The sequence below is a fragment of the Delphinapterus leucas genome, chromosome 11 (genome assembly GCF_059928025.1).
Source record: "Delphinapterus leucas isolate spDelLeu-1000000601 "Yukka" chromosome 11, BTC_Dleu_Yukka2, whole genome shotgun sequence".
Taxonomy (NCBI): Eukaryota; Metazoa; Chordata; class Mammalia; order Artiodactyla; family Monodontidae; genus Delphinapterus; species Delphinapterus leucas.
Window position 1 is genome coordinate 49,113,338 of NC_143139.1, and position 27,159 is coordinate 49,140,496.

At 35.7% G+C, this 27,159-nt stretch overlaps 1 protein-coding gene across 8 annotated transcripts in view; it reads left to right on the top strand.

Moving 5' to 3' along the window:
* Window positions 1-27,159, top strand: part of USP15 (ubiquitin specific peptidase 15) — a 161,667-nt gene that overhangs the window by 7,871 nt on the left and 126,637 nt on the right. For 7 of the 8 annotated variants that reach the window (XR_016394810.1, XR_016394811.1, XR_016394812.1 and 4 more), the window contains exons 2-3: window positions 12,049-12,176; window positions 21,631-21,761. Coding sequence is in view for 3 of the 8 variants with exons in the window: in XM_022571647.2 (XP_022427355.1) it covers window positions 12,049-12,176; window positions 21,631-21,761 (259 nt within the window). In the remaining 5 variants the exon portion in view is untranslated. Of the gene's footprint in view, window positions 1-9,709; window positions 9,814-12,048; window positions 12,177-21,630; window positions 21,762-27,159 lie in introns of all 8 variants that reach the window. The other variant, XM_089919989.1, reaches the window with a different exon arrangement.

Here is a 27,159-nt window from a genome sequence, read left to right on the forward strand (position 1 = left end):
TCTGAGTTATTTCATTTAGCATAATACTCTCTACATCCATTCATGTTGTTGCAAATGGCAAAATTTCATTCTTTAAGGCTGAGTAGTATTCCATTGTAATATAATTAACAGTGCTGTATGTTATATATAAAAGTTGTTAGAGTAAATCCTTAGAGTTCTCATCATAAGGAAAAAAGTTTTTTTCTATTTAATTTTGTATTATATGAGATAATGGATGTTCACTAAACTTATTGTGGTAATCATTTCATAGTGCATATAAGTGAAATCATTATGCTGTACACCTTAAACTCATATAGTGCTGTATGTCAATTATATCTCAATAAAACTGGAGGAAAGAAAAAAAGAATGATAAGGGTTAAATGATCATGGTTAAAGAGACCTGATAATTTGGGTTGCTTTATATTTTTTAGCAATATAACAGCTTGACAAATTTTAACAGTTTAATCAAGAAATTTTTCTTTGATATAGATGGAAAATGTATTTTCATAACTTTGGATATCAAGCAGAAGAAACTTTTGATTCTCAGGAGAGATGTAGCTAAGTATATGTACTGTGTAGTTGTGGCTATGATTACAAATATTACCACTCTTTTATAAGGTTAAGAGCTTTTTGCATGTATGAAATAAGTGATAGTGTTCTCATTTTACAGATTCAGAAACTGAGGTACAGAGTTAAGTGCACGTGATAATATACTCAGTCAGTGGTAGAGCAGAGATTCTGACTTAGGCAGTCAACTCTAACGCCTGCATTTTAAACTGTACTGCCTGCCTATGATGATAAGCTATAGCCATTTATGGAAGCATTTTTTTGAGGGATGAATACTTGAAAGTATTAGAATCAAGAAGTGACAGCTTTGTCATATTAGTAAAACACCATATTCATCTAGTTATCCATGTGAGGAACCTCTAGAATTTTCTAGGTCTTTCTGGTTTAGCCTTCTAGTCGTAGCAGTCTCATTTCTAACTAATATAGCTCTTTGATACAGATGGTGGTTCCCGTTTCCTGCAAAGTCTTTTTTTTTTTTTTTTTTGCGGTACACGGGCCTCTCACTGTTGTGGTCTCTCCCGTGGCAGAGCACAGGCTCCGGATGCGCAGGCTCAGTGGCCATGGCTCACGGGCCCAGCCGCTCCGCGGCATGTGGGATCTTCCCAGACCAGGGCATGAACCCGTGTCCCCTGCATTGGCAGGCGGACTCCCAACCACTGCACCACCAGGGAAGCCCTCCTGCAAAGTCTTTACATGCTCCTACCTTATAGGACTTTACACATCATTCATATTATTTCCAGTACATTTTACTAAGCCCTGACTTTGCCTTTCTTCAAAACCAATCTCTGTAAAATCATCCGTAATAATTCCATCCAGATCTATGGCCCTTTCACTCTCTTCTTTTTTTAAAAAAAAAAAATACAAGAGCTTTATAGTGATATAATTCACATATACAATTTGCCCACTTGATGTGTACAATTCACTGGATTTGGGTATGTCCACAGAGTTGTGCAACCATCACCACAATCAATTTTGGAATATTTTTATCATCCCTAAAAGAAACCTCATACCTATTAGCAGTCTCCCCTGCCCGCTTTTCTACCCAAATCTCCCTGTTTTTGGCAGCTACTAATCTTTCTTGTTCTATAATTTTGCCTTCTGGATATTTCATGTAAATAGAATCATATAATATGTGTGATTTTTGTGCCTGGCTTCATTCACTTAACATGTTTTTTAGGTTCATCCGTTTTGTTGTGTGTATCAGTACTTCATTTCTTTTTATTTCCAAAAAATGTTCCATTGTATAGATATACCATATTGAATTATTCCTTCATCGGTTGATGGACATTTGGGTTGTTCACAATTTTTAACTGTTACAAATAATCCTGCTATGAACATTTGTGTGCAAGTTTTTGTCTAGACACAAGTTTTCATTTCTCTTGGGTGTATACCTAGGAATGGAATTGCCGAGTCTCTATGTTTGCCTTTTAAGAACTGATAGACTCTTTTCCAAACCAGTTGCACCATTTTCCATTTCCACCAGCAGTGGATAAGGGCTCCAGTTTCTCCACATCCTTGAAGTGCTTGTTGTTCCCTGTCTTTTTGATTATAGCCATCTTGGTGGATGTGAAGTGGTACCTCATTGGGGTTTTGATTTCAGTTTTCATAGTGGCTAATGATGTTGCACATCTTTTCATATATGCTTATTGACCCTTTGTATATCTTTGGGAAAATGTCTGTCTAGATCCTTTGCCTATTTTCCAATTTGGTTATTTGGTTCTTTATTATTGAATTTTAAGAGTTCTTTATTCTGGATACAAATTCCTTATCAGATGGATGATTTGCAGAATTTTCTCTGATTCTGTGGGTTTTCTTTTCATTTTCACAATCTTACTTGGCCTCCTTCCTGAGTTCTTTATTTGTCTCTTAGTTTAGATGTAAAAAGAGGTCATAAAAATTAGTTCTTGCCAACTGATGAATTTAATGTGCAGAGCAGAAAATAGGTTGGAAACGCTTCAGATCTAAAAATTAAGATATAAAGGGATGATTATTTGGTTTATTTGAAAGAACTTCATAGCTTTCTTTGGTTATGTTTTACTGATGAGTTTTAGTTTGTGGTACTTAAAAAAAATTCAGTGAAATATCTAGTTTATAACGATTTAAAATATTACATACGGGACTTCCCTGCCGGTCCAGTGGTTAAGACTTTGCCTTCCAATGCAGGGGATGTGGGTTCATTCCCTGGTCAGGGAGCTAAGATCCCACATGCCTTGTGGCCAAAAAACCAAAACATAAAACAGAAGCAATATTGTAACAAATTCAATAGCACCTTTAAAAATGGTCCACATCTGGGCTTCCCTGGTGGCGCAGTGGTTGAGAGTCCGCCTGCCGATGCAGGGGACACGGGTTCGTGCCCCGGTCCGGGAAGATCCCACATGCCGCGGAGCGGCTGGGCCCGTGAGCCATGGCCGCTGAGCCTGTGCGTCCGGAGCCTGTGCTCCGCGACGGGAGAGACCACAACAGTGAGAGGCCCGTGTACCAAAAAAAAAAAAAAAAAATGGTCCACATCAAAAAAACAAATAAATAAAATACTAGATACTATTAATATCTCTTTTAGTATTAAAAATGGTCTATGCTATTGCAACTCATGTAATTTAAACAGTATTTTATTAAATGAGAGGATTAGTCATAGAGTGAATATCCAAAATTGTTTATGCTGTTAATTCTACGCACAATAGTTACGCATGTTGTTTTCAGATTAAGTGTGCTACATTGGATTAGGCTGAAATTTTTATGTATCTTCTTAGTTGTAAAAGAGTGACAGTATTATGTCTACTTTGAGGAGAAAAAGGTAGGATTTTTTTGAAAAAATAAACGTCATATTTATGTCAGTATTAGGCAATTAAGAAGGAACTGCTTATCTGAAAGTTGTCAGCATAAACATGTACTAATCAAAAAAAAAAACAACACACAACTATACATTCACTAGCTCTGTGGTTTTCTAAATCCAGCTTTTGGGATTTCGCCATTTCCCTGTACTGCTTTTAAATGTCTTTGTATTTAGGACTATTTCTAAGTCATTTATTGGTCCCTTTATATCTTTCTTAAATTTGCTTCTAGTGTGTATAAAAACACTAAACAACTTTTGAGACTCTCCTATCTTTCCCCACTATCATCCCCCCCAAAACAACCCAACAACAACAAAAAACCTACAACCTGGCTTTTTTAGTTCTTACAGTAGCTTTTCTGCATTTGAGGACTGTCTTAAAATTGACTCAGATTTATTTTGGGTCCTAAAATTGACCCCGCTTCTCTGGAGCCATTGAAGATTATTCTCTCCAGACCACAGTACAAATTGTCTTTCTTGATGCCATTAGAATATTTAGCACCATACAATTGAAGTACCCATAACTTTATGTAAGTTTTTGATTTATTAAACATTTCTTGAGTATTTGAACCTCCCAGCAATCCTGTGAGATACTGCCAGTGGTCATCATGAAATGTATATCAGATCATATCTCTTCTAAATATTTTTCATTGGCTTTCATTGCATTTAGGATAAAATCTTTAATTACCTTAAAGGCTCTATGTAGTCTGGCCCCAGCCTACCTTATCTAGCATCTCTTCTCCCTTTGTCATAAACTCCAACTGCATTTAGTCAGTTCCTCCAGCATACCTAACTCCCAAAGTTGTTCTGGCCCTAGCACGTGCTTTTCCTTCAGTCTAGATAGCTTTTTATCTTATTCTTCGTGAAATAACTCCTGTCCATATGCTAAAATATTATTTTTTCAAAAAGGCTTTCCTTTATTCTAAATAGGGACCCCTTTATTATGCTTTCATAGCTCCCTATGCGTCACAGCACTTACTACAGTATTTTACTACGTCTTAATTATTTACTGTCACTTTCCTCCACTAGACTCTGAATTCCATGAACATAGGGCTCTTGGCTATTTTGCTAACAACTAATGCATACGGAATAGCATATATGTAGTAGACCTCCAATAAATATTTTTTGAATGAATGTATTTCGGTTTCTAAGATGAACAATCTAAAGGTTTAGCATTGAGTAACTTCTCTAAGACCTCACAGCAAGTAATGTCAGAAAGAGAACTTTGGTCTAGTACTTTTTCTACAGTAAATTTAGAATTCACATCTACTTAAGTCTCATTTCAGGAGGTAAGAAAATTTATAAGCAAAAATAATCATGAAAACAAATTGCTATTGGGTGTGCTTTTCTGCTAAGTTCCTGATAGGCAAAGATCTAACATTTACCAAAAGGTGCCCCCACTTTGAAAATACTTATTTTGTTCATGAGTGAAAAAGAACTTGAGGACTGGCCTCGGGATGCAAATTTTGGAATCATTGGTATGAGTTACAATATCACTGAGAGTATTAACAGTGAGAGAAGAAGAAATTTGAGAGCAGCTCTGTGGAATACTAACATTTAAGCAGAGGAAGAGAATGCTGTTAAATTACATATATATAATTATATGTAATATATATTTACTGTTAACATATTAATACAATATTAATTATACTATCATACTATTATTAGATATAATATATAATATAATATATATATATTCCTCCCACCCAGAAAGGTAGAATCACAGATTATTTTTAAAAGCATTGATATGGTAATAAAATTATGGATCCTTTGGATTTGTTAGGGTGGCCGTTGGTAACTTAGTGAGAACCTTTTTGAGAGCCCATTGAGGTAGGAAGATCTGTTGTGCTAGGTTGAAGAGCAGGTGAGGGTTGAGGAGAGCTTGGCTGCGGGGACAAGTCAGAAAAATGGGGGTAGATAGAAGAGGAAATGAATATGTGAGTTGGGAGGTTATGTAGGGGGAATGGGGAAAAGAGTTGGCCCCTCTTATATGCTAAGTTAAAAAGAGAGAGAAAAGATACAGGGAGAAACAAGGGGAATAGGGGCTGTTAATGACGTAAGTCTCCAAGGAGGCAGAAGGAAATTAGATCCAAAGACTAGGAACAAAAATTATTAGCCTTGGATTTAAGGAGGGTTATATCCTCCACGATATATAAGGGAATCAGGTATGATAAAGGTGTGGAACAAAAGAGTAAAAAGTTGGGGCTTTTACTTCCTTGAAAAGTAAGCAGCAAGGCTGCCTATTCAGCCTAATGAGCTAGAGACTTAATGAAACTGGCAAATTATTGGAAATAGAGAAGGCTAAATGGAGACATGCTGGAGGATTGTGGGTCATCTTTAAAGGACTTGAGATATTGATTGAAGACCATAGATCTTTAATCTCCATGAAATTTTCTTTAGTAATTTTTGAACTCAGATAATAACATGATCAAAATATTTTCATATTGATGTACTAGTGTTTGAGAATCATCAGTTGTGACCTAGTGTGAGGCATCATCATAAAATCCCTTGTAATCCACTGAAACAGAGGGGAATGACAGTGATTAAGCCACAGCCAGAGGCCTTAGTCAAAAGTAAAATGATCTTGAGCATATTTTGGTACATTTGCTTCATAGCTTTTTATATGGGAACAGTCAGGTGGCTCAATATTATTCAGAAATATTTCACCTTTAGTTTCATCTATAAGGTATAGAGTCCTTTGTGTAAGAAACTTAGTCTGTTTATCGTAAAGCGATTAATAACTACTGTACTTTGGGCTGTCAAGATGTTTGCACATTAGTATTTACTTGAATTTTAGATGGTTGCAAGTCTATAGTTTAATGTAATATTTGATACTAAAGCTTGATCAGCTCAAAATCAGTATTTCTGTCAGTTTTAGGATTTTTTTTATTGATTTGCTTATATTATCTTCCCAGATATCAAGGGTAATAATCTCTACTTTCTGTACTTTGTGCTTTTCTTTTCTTATGAGATGTCAGCCAGTCATTTTTTACTTTTCTGGCTTACTTACTAGGCGTTAGTTACCAAAAGGAAATATTTCTTGAAAATGAATACATTACTATATATCAGAATCATAATTTGATCAATTTGGAAATAATCAAATAAATCATGTTTTTCTAAAGAAAATTCTTCAAAGCTTATGTAAGCTTTTTGTTCAAATCTAATGCAGATTCATCTGTTGGATTTGGAAGAGGTAATATAAAATGTAAAAGATAAATATGAGGTAATAGAAAATTATAAATTTCTTTAAAAAATAAAACTGTGCATTTTATACATTTTGCTGTACATATTTTTTATCCTATTTTTATGCTTGAAATTTTCATTTGCTGAATCTATCAGCTTTGTTGACTGCAGCATTATTCATAGTCTGTACATTTGACTCCATTTCATTTTGTGTATATATAAAGATATATATAAACTTATTCTATATTAAATAGAAAACATATTAGTCTAGTAAATATTTCGGAATAGAAAGAAAAATATAACAAAACACCTGTGTACACCTTTCTTAGTTTAAAAAAATAAAACATTACAGATACAGTTGAATCTCCCTGTACATGTTTCCCTAATCCTAACCCGTTCCCTCCCTTGCCAGAGGGAGCCACCATCCAGAAATTGATTTTTATTATTCTCTTTGCTTATATTTTTAGTATATGCATGGATTTATGAATAATATTATTTGTGGCATGTTTAAAATTTTTATATAGTTGTACTGTGTGTGCATATCTATGTTATCTTAATATGTTTGTGTTATATTACATGTAGCCTTTTGCAGCTTGTATTTTTTAATTCAGCATTGCAGTTTTGAGATTTATCCATGTTAGTACATGTAGTATTTTTCATTTTAGTTTTTGGGTAGTATTTCTTGGTAGGAATGATGAATATTGGTTTTGGGGTTTTTTTCCAATTTTCCATTTGCAAATTATGCTGCGTTATGTATTCTTCAGTTGTATTCTTGTAAATATGTGCAAGAGTTTCTGTAGGGTAAAACTTAGCAATGGCAATACATGATTCTATGGTATGCACATCTTCATCTTTAATAAATATTGCCAAATTCTCCAAAATGAGGATTCTAGTTTATACCCCAGTTGGTAGTTTATGAGTTGCAGTTACTACACATCTTCTCCACACTTAATATTATTGACACATGTGCATGTGCTTGTGTTTTCACCAATTTCATGAGAATGATGTGGTATGGTGTTAATTTGTATTTTTCATACTGCTAATGAGATTGAACATCTCATATGTGTAGAGGCCATTCTGATGTTCTGTGAATTGCCCTTTTTTTGCATTCTCTTTTTAAAAAATTAAAGGAGTTTTTCATGTTCTAATCCTTTGTTGGTTATAGGCAGTATAAGTATCTCTCCCAATCTGTATCTTTCTTTACTTGGTGCCTTTGTTGAACAGAAACTTTTCATTTTAACCTCGCAATTTTATCAGCTTTTACTTTTAAGATTTTTTGTTTTTTGTCTTAACTCTTCCTATATTCTGAAGTAATAAGGATTTTCTTCTGTATCTTTTAAAAAATTATATTTTTGCTTTCACATTTATGTTTTTAATCCAACTACAATGTATTTTTGTAAGTTTCTGCTGTAATGCAGCATGTGTACCTAAGAATCACTGTGCTATATGCAAAATCATGCAATAAAAATCACAGGGCATACGGGAAAAATAGGGTTGGGGCACAGAGCTTTAAAAAATTTTTCAGGGACCCATATTTTTTTTAAAAAGATAATAAAATGGTAGCATGGTTTTTACACATTTTAAATGGTTAATAAATACATTAATACTGCAGTAAATATGGTATTTTTATTTTGAAAAAGATGAGACTTGCTTGAAGAGGGATTGTGAAATGGTAGAAGGAGGGTTATCCGAAATCTGCCAAGGAGTTGTAACACCAGATGTGGAGAGTGTGGTTCATAACACACATGGTGAATGTAGGTAGATGTTTAAAATGTATGTTTTGTGCATACCTGTGCCGCTCAGTGTAGCTGGGAAATTTTCCACATATATCTAGTGTTTGTTTCAGTTAGGACGAGGGTGAGACAAGCAAGGCACCTAGGGTGTAAAATTTAAGGAAGCACTCCCTGTTAGGGTCCCTAGGCATCTCACTTGCCTCACCCTAGTCCTCGCACTGCTTATGGGTGAAGTAGTGCTTAAGCATGCACTGAATTTGTGTTACTGTTCCCTTGTATATCAATCATGTTGAACACATTCAGGCTTTCGTAAGAAGCTTTTTCGAATAGAACTGACTACATATGTGAGGTATAGAGCTCTTAATTAATTTTTCCCGTATATATAGCCAGATCTTTCTACACTGGTTTGTAATGATTTTAGCATGCAGCATAGTTCCACATATATTTGAGCCTGGTTCTTGTTTCTTTGTGCTGTTTTCATTGGTCTTTCCACTTCTCCCTATGCTAATAACACATTTGCTTAATCACAGGTCTGGCACTAACTTTGTAACCTTGGGCAAGTTAATTTCTGTGTGCCTATGAAATTATAATAGTGCCTACCTCATTGGGTAGTTAAAGGAGTAAATGAGCCAGTATATTAAAGTGCTTAGAAGTATGTGCCTGGCCCAAGAGTAAAGCTCAAATGTTAGTTATTTTGTTATTATTAAAAGTAATCCCTGTTAGTTAATAAAGAGTCTTGAGATCTAGTAGACTGAGATTGCCATCTTGTTTTTCCTTTTCCAAACTAAGGAAATGGGGAGAAGCTTTTGGAAGGATTCCCTGAGAAAGTGATGGTTAAACTATCTGAAAGATGATAAGAGTTAACTAGGTGTTGAGAGCAGTAGGAGAATATTTGAGGCAGAAGGAGCCATGAGGCAGAAAAAAGTGTGTCCAGGAACTAGATCTCAGCACAAAGAAAAATGGTACCAGTTAAGACTGGAGAGGTAAGTAGGAGCAGATCAGATCATGCAAGACCTATTAGGCAACGTTAAGCATTTTAGACTTCATGTTAAAATCAGTTATAACTATTTGTAAAGATTGATATTTCAAGAATAAAAGCCACGAAGTATTAATCTTTACAAATAGTTATAACTATTCAAAAGAGAAACTCAGAAGCTAAAGTTGGGTGCATCTGGACCCTAATAGCATATCAAGGATTAAGAGTGCTGTTGAGAATGTAAAATAAATTCAAGTCCTTGTTCACTTAGTGGGCTGTTATTCACTTAGTGAGCTACTATTGATTTTGTTCGAGTCTTTTATGAGTTAAAATTAAGGAATCTTGTGTTTTGGGCAGATTCTTAATAGATTACGATTAGAGTTTTTACAGTACAACAAATCTGTGTAAATGTCTTGAAATAATTTTTTTCATTTATTTGTCCAGTTCATCTAATTTCAAGGATGCATCTATAACTACACATTATTTCAGTAATAGACGCTCCTGTTTTTTCTACTTCCCTCATGTTTCATGACCACAACATTCTACAAGTAAGTTATAGGTGCCTGTAATAGAAATATGGTGACCATTTTCAATTGAAGGTAGTGTTAAAAACAGCTGAATTTTCATCAATTGTGAGAGTTTCTTCTCATAATGGTTTCATTATACAGAAAGCACTCAGTTCAAGATCTAAAAAAGAAAGTTGAACTAGAAATGTTATGGCAGCAGATGAATTCTGCCCAATGCAACCCTGCACTAAAACTAAAGGATTTATTAAATACTTTGGGAGGTAAAACGTCATCTTTTAGAAATATCTTTTAAGTAAATATAAATAGAACTTTGACAGTATTCCACAAATAGTTTTTAATGGAAGTTTTATAAGTGACATTTTAAATTATAGTATTATTGTTAATCTATAAGTTCAGCACAATTCTAATCAAAATCTTAATAGGGATTTTTGTGGAACTTGATTAACTGATTCTAAAATGCATAGGGAATATCAAATGGCCAAAGATAGTTAAGACAGTTTGCAACAAGAAGAAGCTGGGGGAACGTGCCCTAAATAATATCAATATAAAAGTAATTAAGACAATTAAATTGGCACAATGATAGAAAAATAGATGAATGGAGTAGGGGAAAGATCGCTTAGTATGACATCTATTTGCAAAGAAAGCAAATGAAATGTCTGAATATCTTGTTTAAATTGCAAGGGAGAAAGAGTAAAAAAATTTTAGAGGGTGATATACAGTTAAGTATAATTTTCTTTATTATCAATTTAACATATAAATTCATTGCTAGTCTAATCTATTTTATTTATCTTAGAAACAGGGTTTTCTTAAAACTTAGTTTTTCAACTCTTATTTTCTCATAAATATCAAAATCTACAATTTGGGAGCTTTCCATTGTGTAACCCTGGTAGTGGGTTTGGAATACTCATGTATAGATAATTCTGCCTTACCCACTTTTAGGGAATTAAACTGCTGATGAATATTATTTAAGAATTGTGGGGTTTTGCTATGTTGGTGCCTTTGCTTCAAACATAACTGTAGTGTTTCATTCCTATAGTGCTATATGTATAGTGCTATAAGCACAGAAATATTAGAATGATGTTCTTCTAAAAAACTTGGTTATACATGTGGGCTTTAAACATTTTGTTAATCTTTACTTTTGATTTTGTTTGTGATTGAACCTGGTTAAGTGTGGGGAAGGTATTTCTGGAAAAGAATTTAAAATAATTATGAACCAGGGGCAAAGCATAGTAGGTATAATATAAATCAATTCGTAAAGTTTTTCAGATTTATAATTTTTTATGCTTTCTTTGCTAGAGAACCATTATTTTATTTTTTCTGTCACTGGTCATCTGATGAGAAACTAATTTAGGTATTTGAAAGTAAGATGAATATAGTTTCAGTAATGCTTATAGTGCTTGGTATCACACTTTTGAAATCAATTAAAAACCAGTCCTGCTTGCCCCAGCAGATTTTACTAATGTATGAGAAACAATTGGAGACAGTATTGTTGTTACTAACTTTTGTTGGTAAAGAAGCTAATTATTTTTAAAGTTCATTTTAAGCTTTGATTATAATTACTAAAATCAATCTTGCAAACCTTTACTAATTGCTTTCCTTACCCCATAAAAGATACAGTTAAATATATAAAATTAACATACTTTAAGTTTTTTACAAAAGAACCATTTTCCATATTTATATTTTACCATGTTGCATTTAAAATTTTATTTTGACTGATTCTTATAATTACCATTTGAATTTTTGTTCAGTTGGTAAATATTCTGTTGAATAGCTATTTCATTTTTTTTAAATGCTGTTAAGGATTTTTTTTAATGTATATGTTTTTTGTTTTTTTTTGCGGTACGTGGGCCTCTCACTGCCGCAGACTCTCCCGCCGCGGAGCACAGGCTCTGGACACGCAGGCCCAGTGGCCATGGCCCACGGTCCCAGCTGCTCCGCGGCACGTGGGATCCTCCCTGACCAGGGCACGAACCCGCGCCCCCTGCATCAGCAGGCGGACCCCCAACCACTGCGCCACCAGGGAAGCCCTGTATATGTTAATATTTGTCTTTAGTAGATACTTTACAGAACAATAGAAATAATACTTTACACAAGTGAAATATTTTTCTTCTACTACTGTGACATTATAGTTATTCTCATTAATCCTTGGAAGTAGACATGTACTTTGATATAAAATAAAATATAAAAAATAGCCAGATTTTCTGCTATTCCTATAGTTCCTGGTATTTTCCTTTACCGATTTCTCTTCTTTTTTAGGTACCTAGTCGATAGTCGCTGGTTCAAACAGTGGAAAAAATATGTTGGCTTTGACAGTTGGGACAAATACCAGATGGGAGATCAAAATGTATATCCTGGACCCATTGATAACTCTGGGCTTCTTAAAGGTATTATTTCCTTCTTTCAGTCAGGTTGTAAATGTGTTCGTTTCAGTATGTTATAGTAATATGGAAAATGTTAATGTAAATAAATTGGTAAATTAGAAATTTCTTTGTGTAGTCATCCCCCAGTGTCAATGTGTGGATTGGTTCCAAGACCCCTTTCAGATACCAAAATCTATGGATGGTCAAGCCCCTTATATAAAATGGCATAATATTTGCATATGATCTGTGTATCCTCCCACATACTTTAAATTATTTGTAGGTTATCTATAATACCTAATAAAATATAAATGCTATGCAAATAGTTGCTGGTACACGGAAAATTCAAGTTTTTCGTTTTGGAACTTTCTGAAATTTTTTTTTCCCTCAAATATTTTCTGTCCAGGGTTGGTTGAATCTGCAGATACAGGACCCATGGATACAGAGGGCCGACTGTATTATAGATTTGACCTAATGAATTCAGATTATTTTGTTATAATTAGTTATATTCTGTATCATGACAAATCCTGTTTGTCATTTCTGATTAGTAAGGGTTTATTATCGTTTAAACCTAGAATGTAAATTAGAAAGCACTATCTTATTGTTTGGGGGAAATGCTGTATTGTGTATTATTTTGCTAATGGGCACATGACTTTTCTCTTTAAGTTGGGGATCAGTGGTATATGGTTACATTCTTGGATTTTGCATTAATCTTCTACAACCTTTACTACTTGCCAGCTCTTCTAAAACTCGCATAACATTTAAAGAGAATAAAACATAAGTACCAGAACTTCCATTTCTGGCCAGGATGGAATAACAGGGACTAGACTTATCCTTCCACTTGAATGAACTAAAACCCTGACAAAAAACATGAAACAGTGGTTCTCAAAACATTGGACATCAGGCAACAAAGAACAGTGATCCCTGAGAGGTATGAAACAAATGAAGTGAACCCTATGATTTCCTCAGCTTACTGCACTGAGCTTCCAAGACACGGCACAGAAGGAGAAACTCACGCAAAGCCTGGCAACCTCCCTTAGTTGAGGAAAGAGTTTGGAGTCCACGGAGACCAAGGCAGCAGAGTTCTCAGGGCAGAGTACCAGCGAGGAATGAGCAGCACACAAGGAGAGAGAGAGACCTAGAGATCTATAGAAGCGCTCTCATAAGTCTAGAGCTGACTGTTGACCAGTGCATGTATGTGAGGAAGCTACCCAAGGCCAAGGAAAGAACCATCCAAAAGAATTAGAAGGGGGCTTCCCTGGTGGCGCAGTGGTTGAGAGTCCGCCTGCTGATGCAGGGGACACGGGTTTGTGCCCCGGTCCGGGAAGATCCCACATGCCGCGGAGCGGCTAGGCCCATGAGCCATGGCCGTTGAGCCTGCTCGTCCAGAGCCTGTGCTCCGCAACGGGAGAGGCCACAACAGTGAGAGGCCCACATAACACACACACACAAAAAAAAAAGGATTAGAAGGAACAATCGTTTAGGTTCATGTTACCAAATCAGGTTCATTTGCCAGATGCACAGCAAGCCAAATTCTGAGATACCAAGGTTTGCAGCAGAGAAAGGGTTTATTCATAAGGCAACCAAGTGAGGAGTCGGGAGAACAAATCTCAAATCTGCCTCCCTGATGGCAAGAGGCTCAGGGTATTTATGGGAACAAAGAAGCAGGGTGGTCTGAGGTGTGGGGAGCGTGGGAAAAGGTAATTGGTGATAAGGAAAGAGTGAGGTAATAGTCGTTCTGTGCAGGTACAACTAAGCTACTTGCTTCTCTGTGGGATGCATGTTCAGAAAATGGAGGCATTAGCAGGTGCTGAGGGTGGAGTTTTTGGCCCTTTCATGTCAAAAGGTCACCAAGCGGACACTCACACAAGCCCAGTTGGACAGTCGGTGGTCTTAACCAGTCTTAGCTTCACCTAGAACTGTACACAGCTGATTTCAAGTTCCTGAAAAACAACTCAGGCAACTATCTTATTGTTTAGGTTATGCGAAGCTTGGAGGACATGCAGGTTTTTATAAAAACAATTAAAGTGTGCTTGATCAGTAAAGGCAGGTTGCAGTTATAGTTTAATGGATCTGATGAGTATCCTCCGTTTCACTCATAAAGGTCCAGGAATAATGTGTTCACAGTAGCCAGAGTGGAGAACCTTATAAATCATGAGGTAGACTGCAGAGAATGGGTTTGCCTCTATAGAAGGGCAAAATTTATCCTTCTAAGTTGAAAGTATCAAACTATTTCCAAGTAACTTAACTGCATCTCAGAACAGAACACAAGAGTATTTGTAGGAATACAAAAAATGTCCAGCATCCAACAAGATAAAATTTGTAATTTCTTGGATACAACCAAATATTACCTGGAATGCAAAGAAACAGAAAAATACAATGCATACTAAGGAGAAATAGCAATGTTTAAAAAATATATTTTTTAAGCGGAAAAGAACGAAGAACAAATGAAACAGATACAAAACGAATAGTAAGATGGTAGATTTAAACCTAGCTCTATGAACAGTCGTATTTAATGTAAATATCCCAATTTGAAGTAGAGACTGTAAGATTGCATTAAAAAAAAAAGACCCAACTGTATACTGTCTACTAGAAACCCACCTTAAATATAAAGATACCAATAGATTAAGAGATTGAAAAATTGTAAGACTGACCTCCAGTGACCCTCCTCTTACATAATCATCTCCTTTTTGAGTGTGAGTGGAACCTGAGAAAAGGATATCATTCCTGTGATTATTTATATTATATGACAAAAGGGAGATTATCCCAGTGAGCTTTATCTAATCGTGCATGCCCTTTAAAAGCAGAGTTTTCTCTGGCTGGTAGCTGTAGAAGTGAGGATTCAAAGCATGAGAAGGACTCATTGCTGGTTTGAAAATGGAGGGGACTACGTGAGAAGGAAGACAGGCATCCTCTAGGAACAAAGAGAGTCATTGGGCCCACAGCTAGCAAGGAAACAGGGACCTCATACCTGTAGCCATGAGGAACTGAATTCTGCCAACAGTCTGAATGGACTTGGAAGTAGATTCTTCCCCAGAGCCTTCAGATAGGAGACCAGCCTGGTGACATCTTGATTTCTTCCTTGTAAGACCCTAAGTAGAAAACCCAGTTGAGCCCATCTGAACTTCTAACCCACAAAACTGTGAGATAATAAATGGGTGTTGTTTTAAACTACTATGGTTATTTGTTATGTAGCAATAGAAAACTAATACACATACTAACACTAATCAAAAGAAAGGTGGAATGGCCATATTAATATCAGACGTTAAGTTTTAGAATGGAGAACATTACTAGGGATAAAAGTTCATTTCATGATCATAAATGGGCCAGGACAATTTGTTAAGAAAACATAATAATCCTAAATATATACCCAGCTAATGGCATAACTTGAAAATATATGAAGCAAAAACTGATAGAACTGCAAGGAGAAATAGAAAAATATCCACAATTATATAATGGATATTTCAATATTCTTCTCTCCATAAATGATAGAAAATATGTAGACAGAAAAGTAGTAATGAAATAAATCAACCTACCTGTCCTAATTGACATTTATAGAATATTCCACTGAACAACAGCAGAATGACAATTCTTTTTAGGTGTACACGTGAAGCATTTAGTTTATATTCTGGGCCATAAAACCTGTCTCAATAAAGTTAGAAGGGGGCTTCCCTGGTGCTGCAGTGGTTAGGAATCCGCCTGCCAATGCAGGGGACACGGGTTTGAGCCCTGGTCCAGGAAGATCCCACATGCCACGGAGCAACTAAGCCCATGCACCACAAGTACTGAGCCTGTGGTCTAGAGCCCATGAGCCACAACTACTGAAGCCTGTGTGCCACAACTACTGAAGCCCACGCGCCTAGAGCCCGTGCTCCACAACAGGAGAAGCCACCGCAATGAGAAGCCCGTGCACTGCAACGAAGAGTAGCCCCCGCTCACCGCAACTAGAGAAAGCCCGCGTGCAGCAACGAAGACCCAACGCAGCCAAAAATAAATAAATAAATTTAAAATAAATAAATAAAGTTACAAGGATTTAAATCATATGAAATATGTTTTCTTACTACAGTGGAATAAATAAGAAGTTAATAACAGACAGTTGGAACATCTTCACATGTTTGGAGACTAACATACTTCTGCATAAGCCATGGGTCAAAAAGAACTCAAAGGGGAAATTAGCAAGTATTTTTACCTAAATGAAAGTGAAAACAAAACATATCAAAATTTGTGGAAGGTAGGTAAATAGTATGTGGGGGGGTAATATATAGCCCTTAACATCTATAAAGAAAAGAAAGGTCTGAAATCTTTGACCTTGGTTTCTGACTCAAACTAAAAGTAAGAATAAATTAAACCTAAATCAAGCAGAAGAAAGGAACTACTAATAAGTTCAGAACAGAAATTAAAGAGGAAATAGAAAAATAGAGAAAATCAATGAAACCAAAAACTGGTTCTTTGTGAAGATAATAAAATTTATAAATACCTAGTTTGATCACCAGAAAAAGGGAAAAGACACAGCTACCAATATCAGGAACAAGAGAGGTAACATCAATACAGAAATCTACAAACAGCAAAAGGAGAATAAAAGAATATTATGAACTTTATGCCATTAAATTCAACAAATGAGATGAAAAAGACAAATTTCTTGAAAGATGAAAACTACCAAAGCTCACTCCAAAAGAATGGATTCTCTGAATAGCCCTGAATAACAAAAGCTCTTTTAGAAAATTGGGAGAGAATACATCCCAATACATGCTATGAAACCGTCATTACCTTGATACCAAAATCTGGCAGAAACATTTCAAGAGAAAAAATTCTAGACCATTATCCCTCATGAACATAGATGCATCAATTATTAACAAAATTTTAGTAAATCAAGTCCAACAATAAAGAGGATATATATAGAAATAAACATTAAGTATAAATAGAGAAATAAATATTACAAAGATAATATATCATATAAAACAAAAGAGTAAAATACAAGGAAACTTCCTCAACCTCATAATGGACATCTATGGAAAACCTACAGAAGACATACTCAACAGTGAAAGACTGAGTCCTCTCCCTCTAAAATCAGAAAAAAGCAAGGATGTCTACTCTCAGCTCTTCAAGCCAAGATTGTACTGGAGGGCCTAGGCAGTGTAATAAGGCAAGAAGAAGAGTTAAAAGGCATACAGCTTGTATCGGAAGAAGTAATAAATCTTCCTTTATTCACATACACCTATGTCTATGTAGAAAATTTAATGGAATCTATAAAAAGAAAACTTCTAGAACTAATAAATGAGATTACAAGATCATTATTCAAAAACCAATTGTATTTTTGTACACTAAAAATGAACTAACATGAATTGAAATTTTAAAAGTACATTTTATAGTGGCACCAAAAATATAAAATACAGATAAATCTGATAACATGTGCAAGACATGTAAACTAAAAACTATAAGACATTGCTGAGATAAATAAAACCTAAATAAAGACAGAAATTATGTTAGTGGATCAGAAAGCTCAATATTGTTAAATACCCCCACTCAATCTACAGATTCAACACAATTCCAAATCACATTCCTAGTAAGTTTTTTTCTCTCATTTAAAAATGAGACAGAATTTACATACCGTTGAATTCATCCTTTTAAATTCTGTGATTCACTGTTTTTTAGTATATTCACAAAGTTTTACAACCATCACCACTGTCTAATTCCACAAAACTTTCATAACCCCAGAAAGAAACTTCGTATCCATGAGCAGTCACTCTCCATCCCCACTCAAGACCCAGCCATAGGCAATCACTAGTATACTTCTGTCTCTATGGATTCGCCTTTTAGGGACATTTCATCTAAATGGAGTCATACAATATGTGACCCTACCGTTTGACCTCTTTCCCTTAGCACAAAGTTTTAAAGTGTCTTCATGTAGCATGAATCAGTACTTCATTTCTTTTTATGGGTGAGTAATTTTCCATTATATGGAGATATGCCACATTTAATTTATCCATTCATCAATTGATGGACATTTGGGTTGTTTTCACTTTCTGGCTATTATGAATGATGTTGCTCTGAGCATTCACATACAAATATTTGTGTAGATTTATATTTTAATTTCTCATGGATCTATACCTAAGCATGGGATTACTAGGTCATATAGTAACTCTGTGTTTAACTATTTGAAGAATTGCTAGACTTTTCCAAAATAGTTGCACCATTTTACATTCCCACCAGCAAGAAGTAGGGTACCAGTTTCTCCACATCATGCCAACGCTTGTCATTGTTCGTTTATTGTAGCCATCCTAATGCGTATGAAGTGGTATCTATTGTTATTTTGATTTGTACTTCCCTAGTGATTAATGATGTTAAGTATCTTGTCTGTGCTGCTTATATCTTTTTTGGAGAAATGTCCATTCAGATCCTGTGCCCATTTTTTAATTGGGTTATTTGTCTACTTATTATGTTTTAAGAGTTGTTTATGTATTCTGAATACTAGTCCCTTATCAGACATATGATTTCCAAAAATTGTCTCCTAACCTGTGGATTGTCTTTTACTTTCTTGATGGTGCCTCTAAAGCGCAAATTAATTTTGATGAAGTCCAATTTATCTGTTTTTTTCATTTGGTTGCTTGTGATTTGGGTGTCAGAAAGCATCACCTAATCCAAGATCAGAAAAAACTTATGTTTTTTTCTAAGAGTTTTATAGTTTTGGCTGTTATATTTATGTCTTTGATCAATTTTAAGTTAATATTTGTATATGGTGTGAGGTAAGAATCAGTTGAACAGATTAGAGAATCCAGAAGTAGATCCACACATATATATGGCCAATTGATTTTACAGAATATTGTAAGGGGAATTCAGTGGAGAGAAGATAGTCTTTTAAACAAATGCTGCTTGAGCATTAAGTATCTATTTGCCAGAAACAGGTGAACTTTGATCTATACCTGGCACCATATGCAAAATTAACTCAAAACAGACCGTAGACCTATATGTAAAAACCAAAACTATAAAAAAAATAGGAGAAAAATTTTGTGACATTGTGTTAGGCAAAGTTTTCTTAAATATGAATTTACAAAGCACAGTTGATAAAAGAAAAAAATTGTTGGCTTGTATTTCATCATTAACAAATGCTTCAAATGACACTGTTCAGAGAATGAAACAATAAAGCACAATGTGGGAGAAAATATTTGCAAATCACCTAGCTGATAAAATATTTATATGCAGAATAAGCAATTCCATAAAGCCCAGTGGAAAAAGTAGACAAAAGGTTTGAACAGATGCCTCACCAAAGAAGATAGTGTTTTCAAAAAGCACATGTGGGACTTCCCTGGTGGTGCAGTGGATAAGAATCTGCCTGCCAATGCAGGTGACACAGGTTCGATTCCTGGTCCGGGAAGATCCCACATGCCATGGAGCAACTAAACCCGTGTGCCACAACTACTGAGCTTGCACTCTAGAGCCCGCAAGCTGCAACTGCTGAGCCTGTGTGCCACAACTACTGAAGCCTGCACACCTAGAGCCCATGCTCCACAACAAGAGAAGCCACCGCAATGAGAAGCCCACACACCACAATGAAGAGTAGCCCCGGCTCGCCACAACTAGAGAAAGCCCACGCACAGCCAAAAATAAATAAAAATTTAAAGGAAAAAAAGCACGTGTAAATATACTCAACATCAATTGTCATTAGAAAAATGAAGATTAAAACCACAATGAGGTCCTACTATACATGTGTTAAAATGATTAAAATTTAAAAGATGAGCCCATACCAAGTATTGACAAGGATGTGGAGCAAGTAGAACTTTCATACACTGTTTTTGGGAATGAAGTAGTCTTGTAATTTCTTAAAAAGCTAAACATACATTTACCATAGGAACCAACCATTCTACATATGAAAACTTGTACATGAGTGATCACATCACTGTTATTTGTAGTAGAGAAAATTAGAAACAATCCAAAATGCCCATCAACAGCTGAATGGATAAACAAATTATAGAATACCCATATAATGAAATCCTACTCAGCAATTAAAAGGAATGCACTATTGATACATAAAAACATGGATGGATTTCAAGATAATGATGCAGCATAAATGAAGCCAAACAAAGCAGTACATACTATTTTTTATATAGTATTGTAGAAAATGCAAATTAGTCTACACTTGCAAAATACAGATACATGGTTTTCAGGGGACAGGACAGTAGACCTGGACGGACAAGAAGAGATTACAAAAAAGCGCTACAGGGAAACCTTTGGTGTGGGGGGGATACTGATAGATCTCTTCATCGTTTTGGTGATGATGGTTTCACACTTGTAGTGATATGTCAGAACTTATCAAATTTTACACCTTAAATCTGCAACAGTTTGTTGTATATCAATTTTATATCAATAAGCACAGAAGTAACAAAAATTAGGGGTTCTGTGTTTAGGGGTGTTCTCCTCCTAAAAAAATGATCCCAAAATTGATCATTTTATTTTATCCACTAGATATAAATTACTATTTGGATTCTGTTACATAATAAAATCATTTACTCAAAATCTTGAATTATTGTGGAGAATAGCATAGAAGTCTTAATTTTTAAACTTTTTTTCTTTTCCTAAATTTACTTCAAAGTAGTCTGTTACAGTGGAAAGAAAATGGATATTAGCATAAACAGATACATGTTTGAGTCCAGTCTCTACAGTTTTCTATATGTGAACTTGGGCAAGTTAATCAATATCTGAATCTATTTACTAAAGTAAAATGTAGCTATCTACTTCATAATATTGTTCTGAAAATCAACTGAGATAAAAGGGTTTTCCATAATAAAACCTTTCATAGTACCTGCAATTTTCTGAATGATTTGGGGCAAGTTACTCAATTTCCTTGAATACATTTTTTGATCTAAAATAGATATCTATCTCTGGCCTGTCCTATACTACATTCCTAGTTCAACTGGAATTTTGAAAATGGATCATAGAATTAGAACCATATCTGAACAACTACCTCTGCTTCAGATCTGTGGAGGAATCTAGATCATGGGCCCTCTGGAGTAATGAGATGCCCTTTTGTAATTTCCGTCATGGTTCCCAGCCCATGTGCTTTGGCATCATTGTTAAAGGTTATTGATTTGCTTCTGAATTTTCTTCATCAGCTAATGCTAGAACGATCACTATTACCATGTGAGGAATCTCTGATACTTAAAATATTTGGGAAACAGTCTTCATTCAGATCCTTTGGCTAACAGTTACACTTTAGTATTTTTTTTAAGAGCCCAATAAAAGAAAAATTATTTTTTTTAACACTGTTGGTTGCCTGGTACACATTGAAACTTTGTAAAGCAACAGTTTATTTTGGAATGTGTAGACTTAGATGTGAACCTCTTCAGAGCTTTCTTCAAAACTCATTATTTAAATACCTGAGTTAGTCTCCATGAGTTTAAGTAATTTTTAATGTGTACAACCAAAGTATTTAGAGATATGTAGTATTGTTTCTTTTTATGTATTGAGTTTATTTTTCCTTTTGTAGATGGTGATGCCCAGTCACTTAAGGAGCATCTTATTGATGAATTGGATTACATACTGTTGCCAACTGAGGGCTGGAATAAACTTGTCAGCTGGTACACATTGATGGAAGGTCAGGAACCAATAGCACGGAAGGTACATATTAAGAATAACTGAATAGAAATATTTTTCTTAGTTCACATTTTCTTGTTAATTTCAATGACTAATGAAGCCTCCTCATTTATCTTGGAGAAAAAGACCATCAGAATGTTACTGTACACTAACACACATAGAGGGTTTACTATATGCTAGCCACTGTTATAAGCACATCATATACATTATTAACTAGTTTAATCCTCATAAAAAATTCTCTGAGGTAAGTATTATCCCCATTTTATAGATGAGGAAATGAGGACAGAGGTAGAGAGGTGCAGGGTCTTTCAGAAAGCCACATGAGTTTACGTACTTAAGTAGCCTGACTCTGACTTTTTTTTCTGATTAAAAAGAAAAATTTTTTTTAAATAATGAAGAAACTAAAAGTAGAAGAAATATTTTACAGCATACAATTTTCTTAAAACTTGAAAATGCAGATATTTTTCTTATCCCTATTTTAAGTTTTACACTTACAGTCTAGAAAAATTAAAAATGACCCACTTTTAAAATTTTTTGATTAACTAAAAATTTATTTATGAAAGTATCAGTATCACCATAGTAGAATAATACCAACTGCTTAAAGTAGATCTGTCAGCCTTACACAAGCATTTGATAGTGTATTTGGGTGGAGCAGAATTATTTATCTGATTTTTTATTTCTACATAAAAACGATTAAAAAGCCGAATTATGTAACACAAGGGTATAAACCTCTGATAGTCCAAACCATATTTGGATTTATTTGCAACTGATCCTACAAAGTTAATATATTAACAGTTTGTATTTGTGTATCTATGGTTTAGGTATAGAATTGAATTTCGTTTTCTAAATAGAATGTGAATGTGCCTTTGATTTAGTTTAGTGTAGTTTAATTCTGTTCCTTAACTTCACTCAGTCTTTCCTTATAGCCATTTTGAAGTTAAGATTCATATCTTCTAAGAATGCTAGCCATAAATTTTATATATTTATATATATATGTAATAGCCTATCATTTCTATCTATAATTGCTGGAGAATTGAGTGTTTTGACTATTTGAAGGATAAACCACTCAGCTGTAAAACTATGTAGAAGAAGACCTTCATTCCTGGGATAAAGGAAAATCTGTAATATGTCTGGAGTATCTTCAAATGTGTTAAACTGTATTAATTCAACCTGAATGACATACTTTTTTTTTTCTTAATAAATGTAGCATATCATATAGTACAGTAAACAGGTCAACTGTGGACTCCATTTGCATTTCTTCTTGAAAGAGGGCTTACTGGCATTTCTTGAAATCTGTGTCTGATAAGCAAGTTAAAGAAGATAAAGAAACATGAAGAATTCATACAGGGAGAAAGAAAAAAACTTTAAGAAGTCTGTTAGGAGGCTATATATTTATTTTTAATAAGGTAGTTAGAATTGACTCAACTTGTAAAATAATTTGCAAACTTTAGTGTGGTTTCTTCCCTCTTTGTTTCCTGGTGCGCGAGGAGAGGGGATTAAGAGCGCTGCTTAAAGGAGCTCCAGAGACGGGCGCGAGCCGCGGCTAACAGCGCGAACCCCAGAGACGGGCATGAGACGCTAAGGCTGCTGCTGCCGCCACCAAGAAGCCTATGTGCGAGCACAGGTCACTCTCCACACCTCCCTTCCGGGGAGCGTGTGCAGCCCGCCACTGCCAGGGTCCTGGGATCCAGGGACAACTTCCCCGGGAGAACGCACGGCGCGCCTCAGGCTGGTGCAACGTCACAGTGTCCTCTGCCACCGCAGGCTCGCCCCACACTCCATACCCCTCCCTCCCCCCGGCCTGAGTGAGCCGGAGCCCCCGAATCAGCAGCTCCTTTAACCCTGTCCTGTCTGAGCGAAGAACAGACGCCCTCCGGCGACCTTACACACACAGGCGGGGCCAAGTCCAAAGCTGAACCCCGGGAGCTGTGCAAACAAAGAAGAGAAAGGGAAATCTCTCCCAGCAGCCTCAGGAGCAGAGGATTAAACATCCACAATCAACGTGATGTACCCTGCATCTGTGGAATACATGAATAGACAATGAATCATCCCAAGTCGAGGAGGTGGACGTTGAGAGCAAGATTTATGATTTTTTTCCCCTTTTCCTCTTTTTGTGAGTGCGTATGTCTATGCTTCTGTGTGAGATTTTGTCTGTATAGCTTTGCTTTCACCATTTGTCCTAGGGTTCTATCCATCCGTTTTTTGGTTTTTTTACTTTTTAAAAAACATTTTTTCTTAATAATTATTTATTTTAATAACTTTATATTATTTTACCTTACTTTATTTTCTTTTATCCCCTTTCTTTCTTTCTTACTTTCTACTTTTTCTCCCTTTTATTCTGACCCGTGTGGATGAAAGGCTCTTGGTGCTGCAGCCAGGAGTCAGTGCTGTGCCTCTGAGGTGGGAGAGCCAACTTCAGGACACTGGTCCACAAGAGGCCTCCCAGCTCCACATAATATCAAATGGCGAAAATCTCCCAGAGATCTCCATCTCAACACCAACACCCAGCTTCACTCAACGACCAGCAAGCTACAGTGCTGGACACCCTATGCCAAACAACTAGCAAGACAGGAACACAACCCCACCCATTAGCAGAGAGGCTGCCTAAAATCATAATAAGGCCACAGACACCCCAAAACACACCACCAGATGTGGACCTGCCCACCAGAAAGACAAGATCCAGCCTTATCCACCAGAACACAGGCACTAGTCCCCTCCACCAGGAAGCCTACACAACCCACTGAACCAACTTTAGCCACTGGGGACAGACACCAAAAACAACGGGAGCTACAAACCTGCAGCCTGCTAAAAGGAGACCCCAAACACAGTAAGAGAAGCAAAGTGAGAAGACAGGAAATCACACAGAAGATGAAGGAGCAAGATAAAAACCCACCAGACCTAACAAAGAAATAGTCTACCTGAAAAAGAATTCAGAATAATGATAGTAAAGATGATCCAAAATCTTGGAAATAGAATAGACAAAATGCAAGAAACGTTTAACAAGGACCTAGAAGAACTAAAGATGAAACAAGCAACGATGAACAACACAATAAATGAAATGAAAAATACTCTAGAAGGGATCAATAGCAGAATAACTGAGGCAAAAGAACGGATAAGTGACCTGGGAGATAAAATAGTGGAAATAACTACTGCAGAGCAGAATAAAGAAAAAAGAACGAAAAGAACTGAGGACAGTCTCAGAGACCTCTGGGACAACATTAAACGCACCAACATTAGAATTATAGGGGTTCCAGAAGAAGAAGAGAAAAAGAAAGGGACTGAGAAAATATTTGAAGAGATGATAGTTGAAAACTTCCCTAATATGGGAAAGGAAATAGTTAATCAAGTCCAGGAAGCACAGAGAGTCCCATACAGGATAAATCCAAGGAGAAACACACCAAGACACATATTACTCAAACTGTCAAAAATTAAATACAAAGAAAACATATTAAAAGCAGCAAGGGAAAAACAACAAATAACACACAAGGGAATCCCCATAAGGTTAACAGGTGATCTTTCAGCAGAAACTCTGCAAGCCAGAAGGGACTGGCAGGCCATATTTAAAGTGATGAAGGAGAAAAACCTACAACCAAGATTACTCTACCCAGCAAGGATGTCATTCAGATTTGATGGAGAAATTAAAACCTTTACAGACAAGCAAAAGCTGAGAGAGTTCTGCACCACCAAACCAGCTTTAAAACAAATGTAAAAGATCTTCTCTAAGCAAGAAACGCAAGAGAAGGAAAAGACCTACAATAACCAAAAACAATTAAGAAAATGGGAATAGGAACATACATATCGACAATTACCTTAAATGTAAATGGATTAAATGCTCCCACCAAAAGACACAGACTGGCTGAATGGATAGAAAAACAAGACCCATATATATGCTGTCTACAAGAGACCCACTTCAGACCTAGAGACACATACAGACTGAAAGTGAGGGGATGGAAAAAGATATTCCATGGAAATGGAAACCAAAAGAAAGCTGGAGTAGCAATTCTCATATCAGACAAAATAGACTTTAAAGTAAAGACTATTAGAAGAGACAAAGAAGGACACTACATAATGATCCAGGGATCGATCCAAGAAGAAGATATAACAATTGTAAATATTTATGCACCCAACATAGGAGCACCTCAAACCATGAGGCAAATACTAACAGCCATAAAAGGGGAAAGCAACAGTAACACATTCACAGTAGGGGACTTTAACACCCCACTTTCATCAATGCACAGATCATCCAAAATGAAAATAAAGAAGGAAACGCAAGCTTTAAATGATACATTAAACAAGATAGACTTAATTGATATTTATAGGACATTCCATCAAAAACAACAGAATACACATTTTCTCAAGTGCTCATGGAACATTCTCCAGGATAGATCATATCCTGGGTCACAAATAAAGCCTTGGTAAATTTAAGAAAATTGAAATTGTATCAAGTATCTTTTCCGACCACAATGGTATGAGACTACATATCAATTACAGGAAAAGATTTGTAAAAAATACAAACACGTGGAAGGTAAACAATACACCACTTAATAACGAAGTAATCACTGAAGAAATCAAAGAGGAAATAAAAACATACCTAGAAACAAATGACAATGGAGACATGACAACCCAAAACCTATGGGATGCAGCAAAAGCAGTTCTAAGAGGGAAGTTTATAGCAATACAATCCTACCTTAATAAACAGGAAACATCTCGAATAAACAACCTAATCTTGCACCTAAACCAATTAGAGAAAGAAGAACAAAAAAACCCCAAAGTTAGCAGAAGGAAAGAAATGATAAAGATCAGATCAGAAATCAAAGAAAAAGAAATGAAAGAAATGATAGCAACGATCAATAAAACTAAAAGCTGGTTCTTATGAGAAGATAAACAAAATTGATAAACCATTAACCAGACTCATCAAGAAAAAAAGGGAGAAGACTCAGATCAATAGAATAAGAAGTAAAAAAGAAGTAACAACTGACACTGCAGAAATACGAAAGACCATGAGAGATTACTACAAGCAACTCTATGCCAATAAAATGGGTAACCTGGAAGAAATGGACAAATTCTTAGAAATGTACAACCTGCCAAGACTAAATCAGGAGGACCAGTGCTTGTGATGAAAAGACCAATCACAAGCACTGAAATTGAGACTGTGATTAAAAATCTTCCAACAAACAAAAGCCCAGGACCAGATGGCTTCACAGGAGAATTCTGTCAAACAGTCACAGAAGAGCTAACACCTATCCTTTTCAAGCTCTTCCAAAATATAGCAGAGGAAGAAACACTCCCAAACTCATTGTACAAGGCCACCATCACCCTGATACCAAAACCAGACAAGGATGTCACAAAGAAAGAAAACTACAGGCCAATATCACTGATGAACATAGATGCAAAAATCCTCCACAAAATACTAGCCAACAGA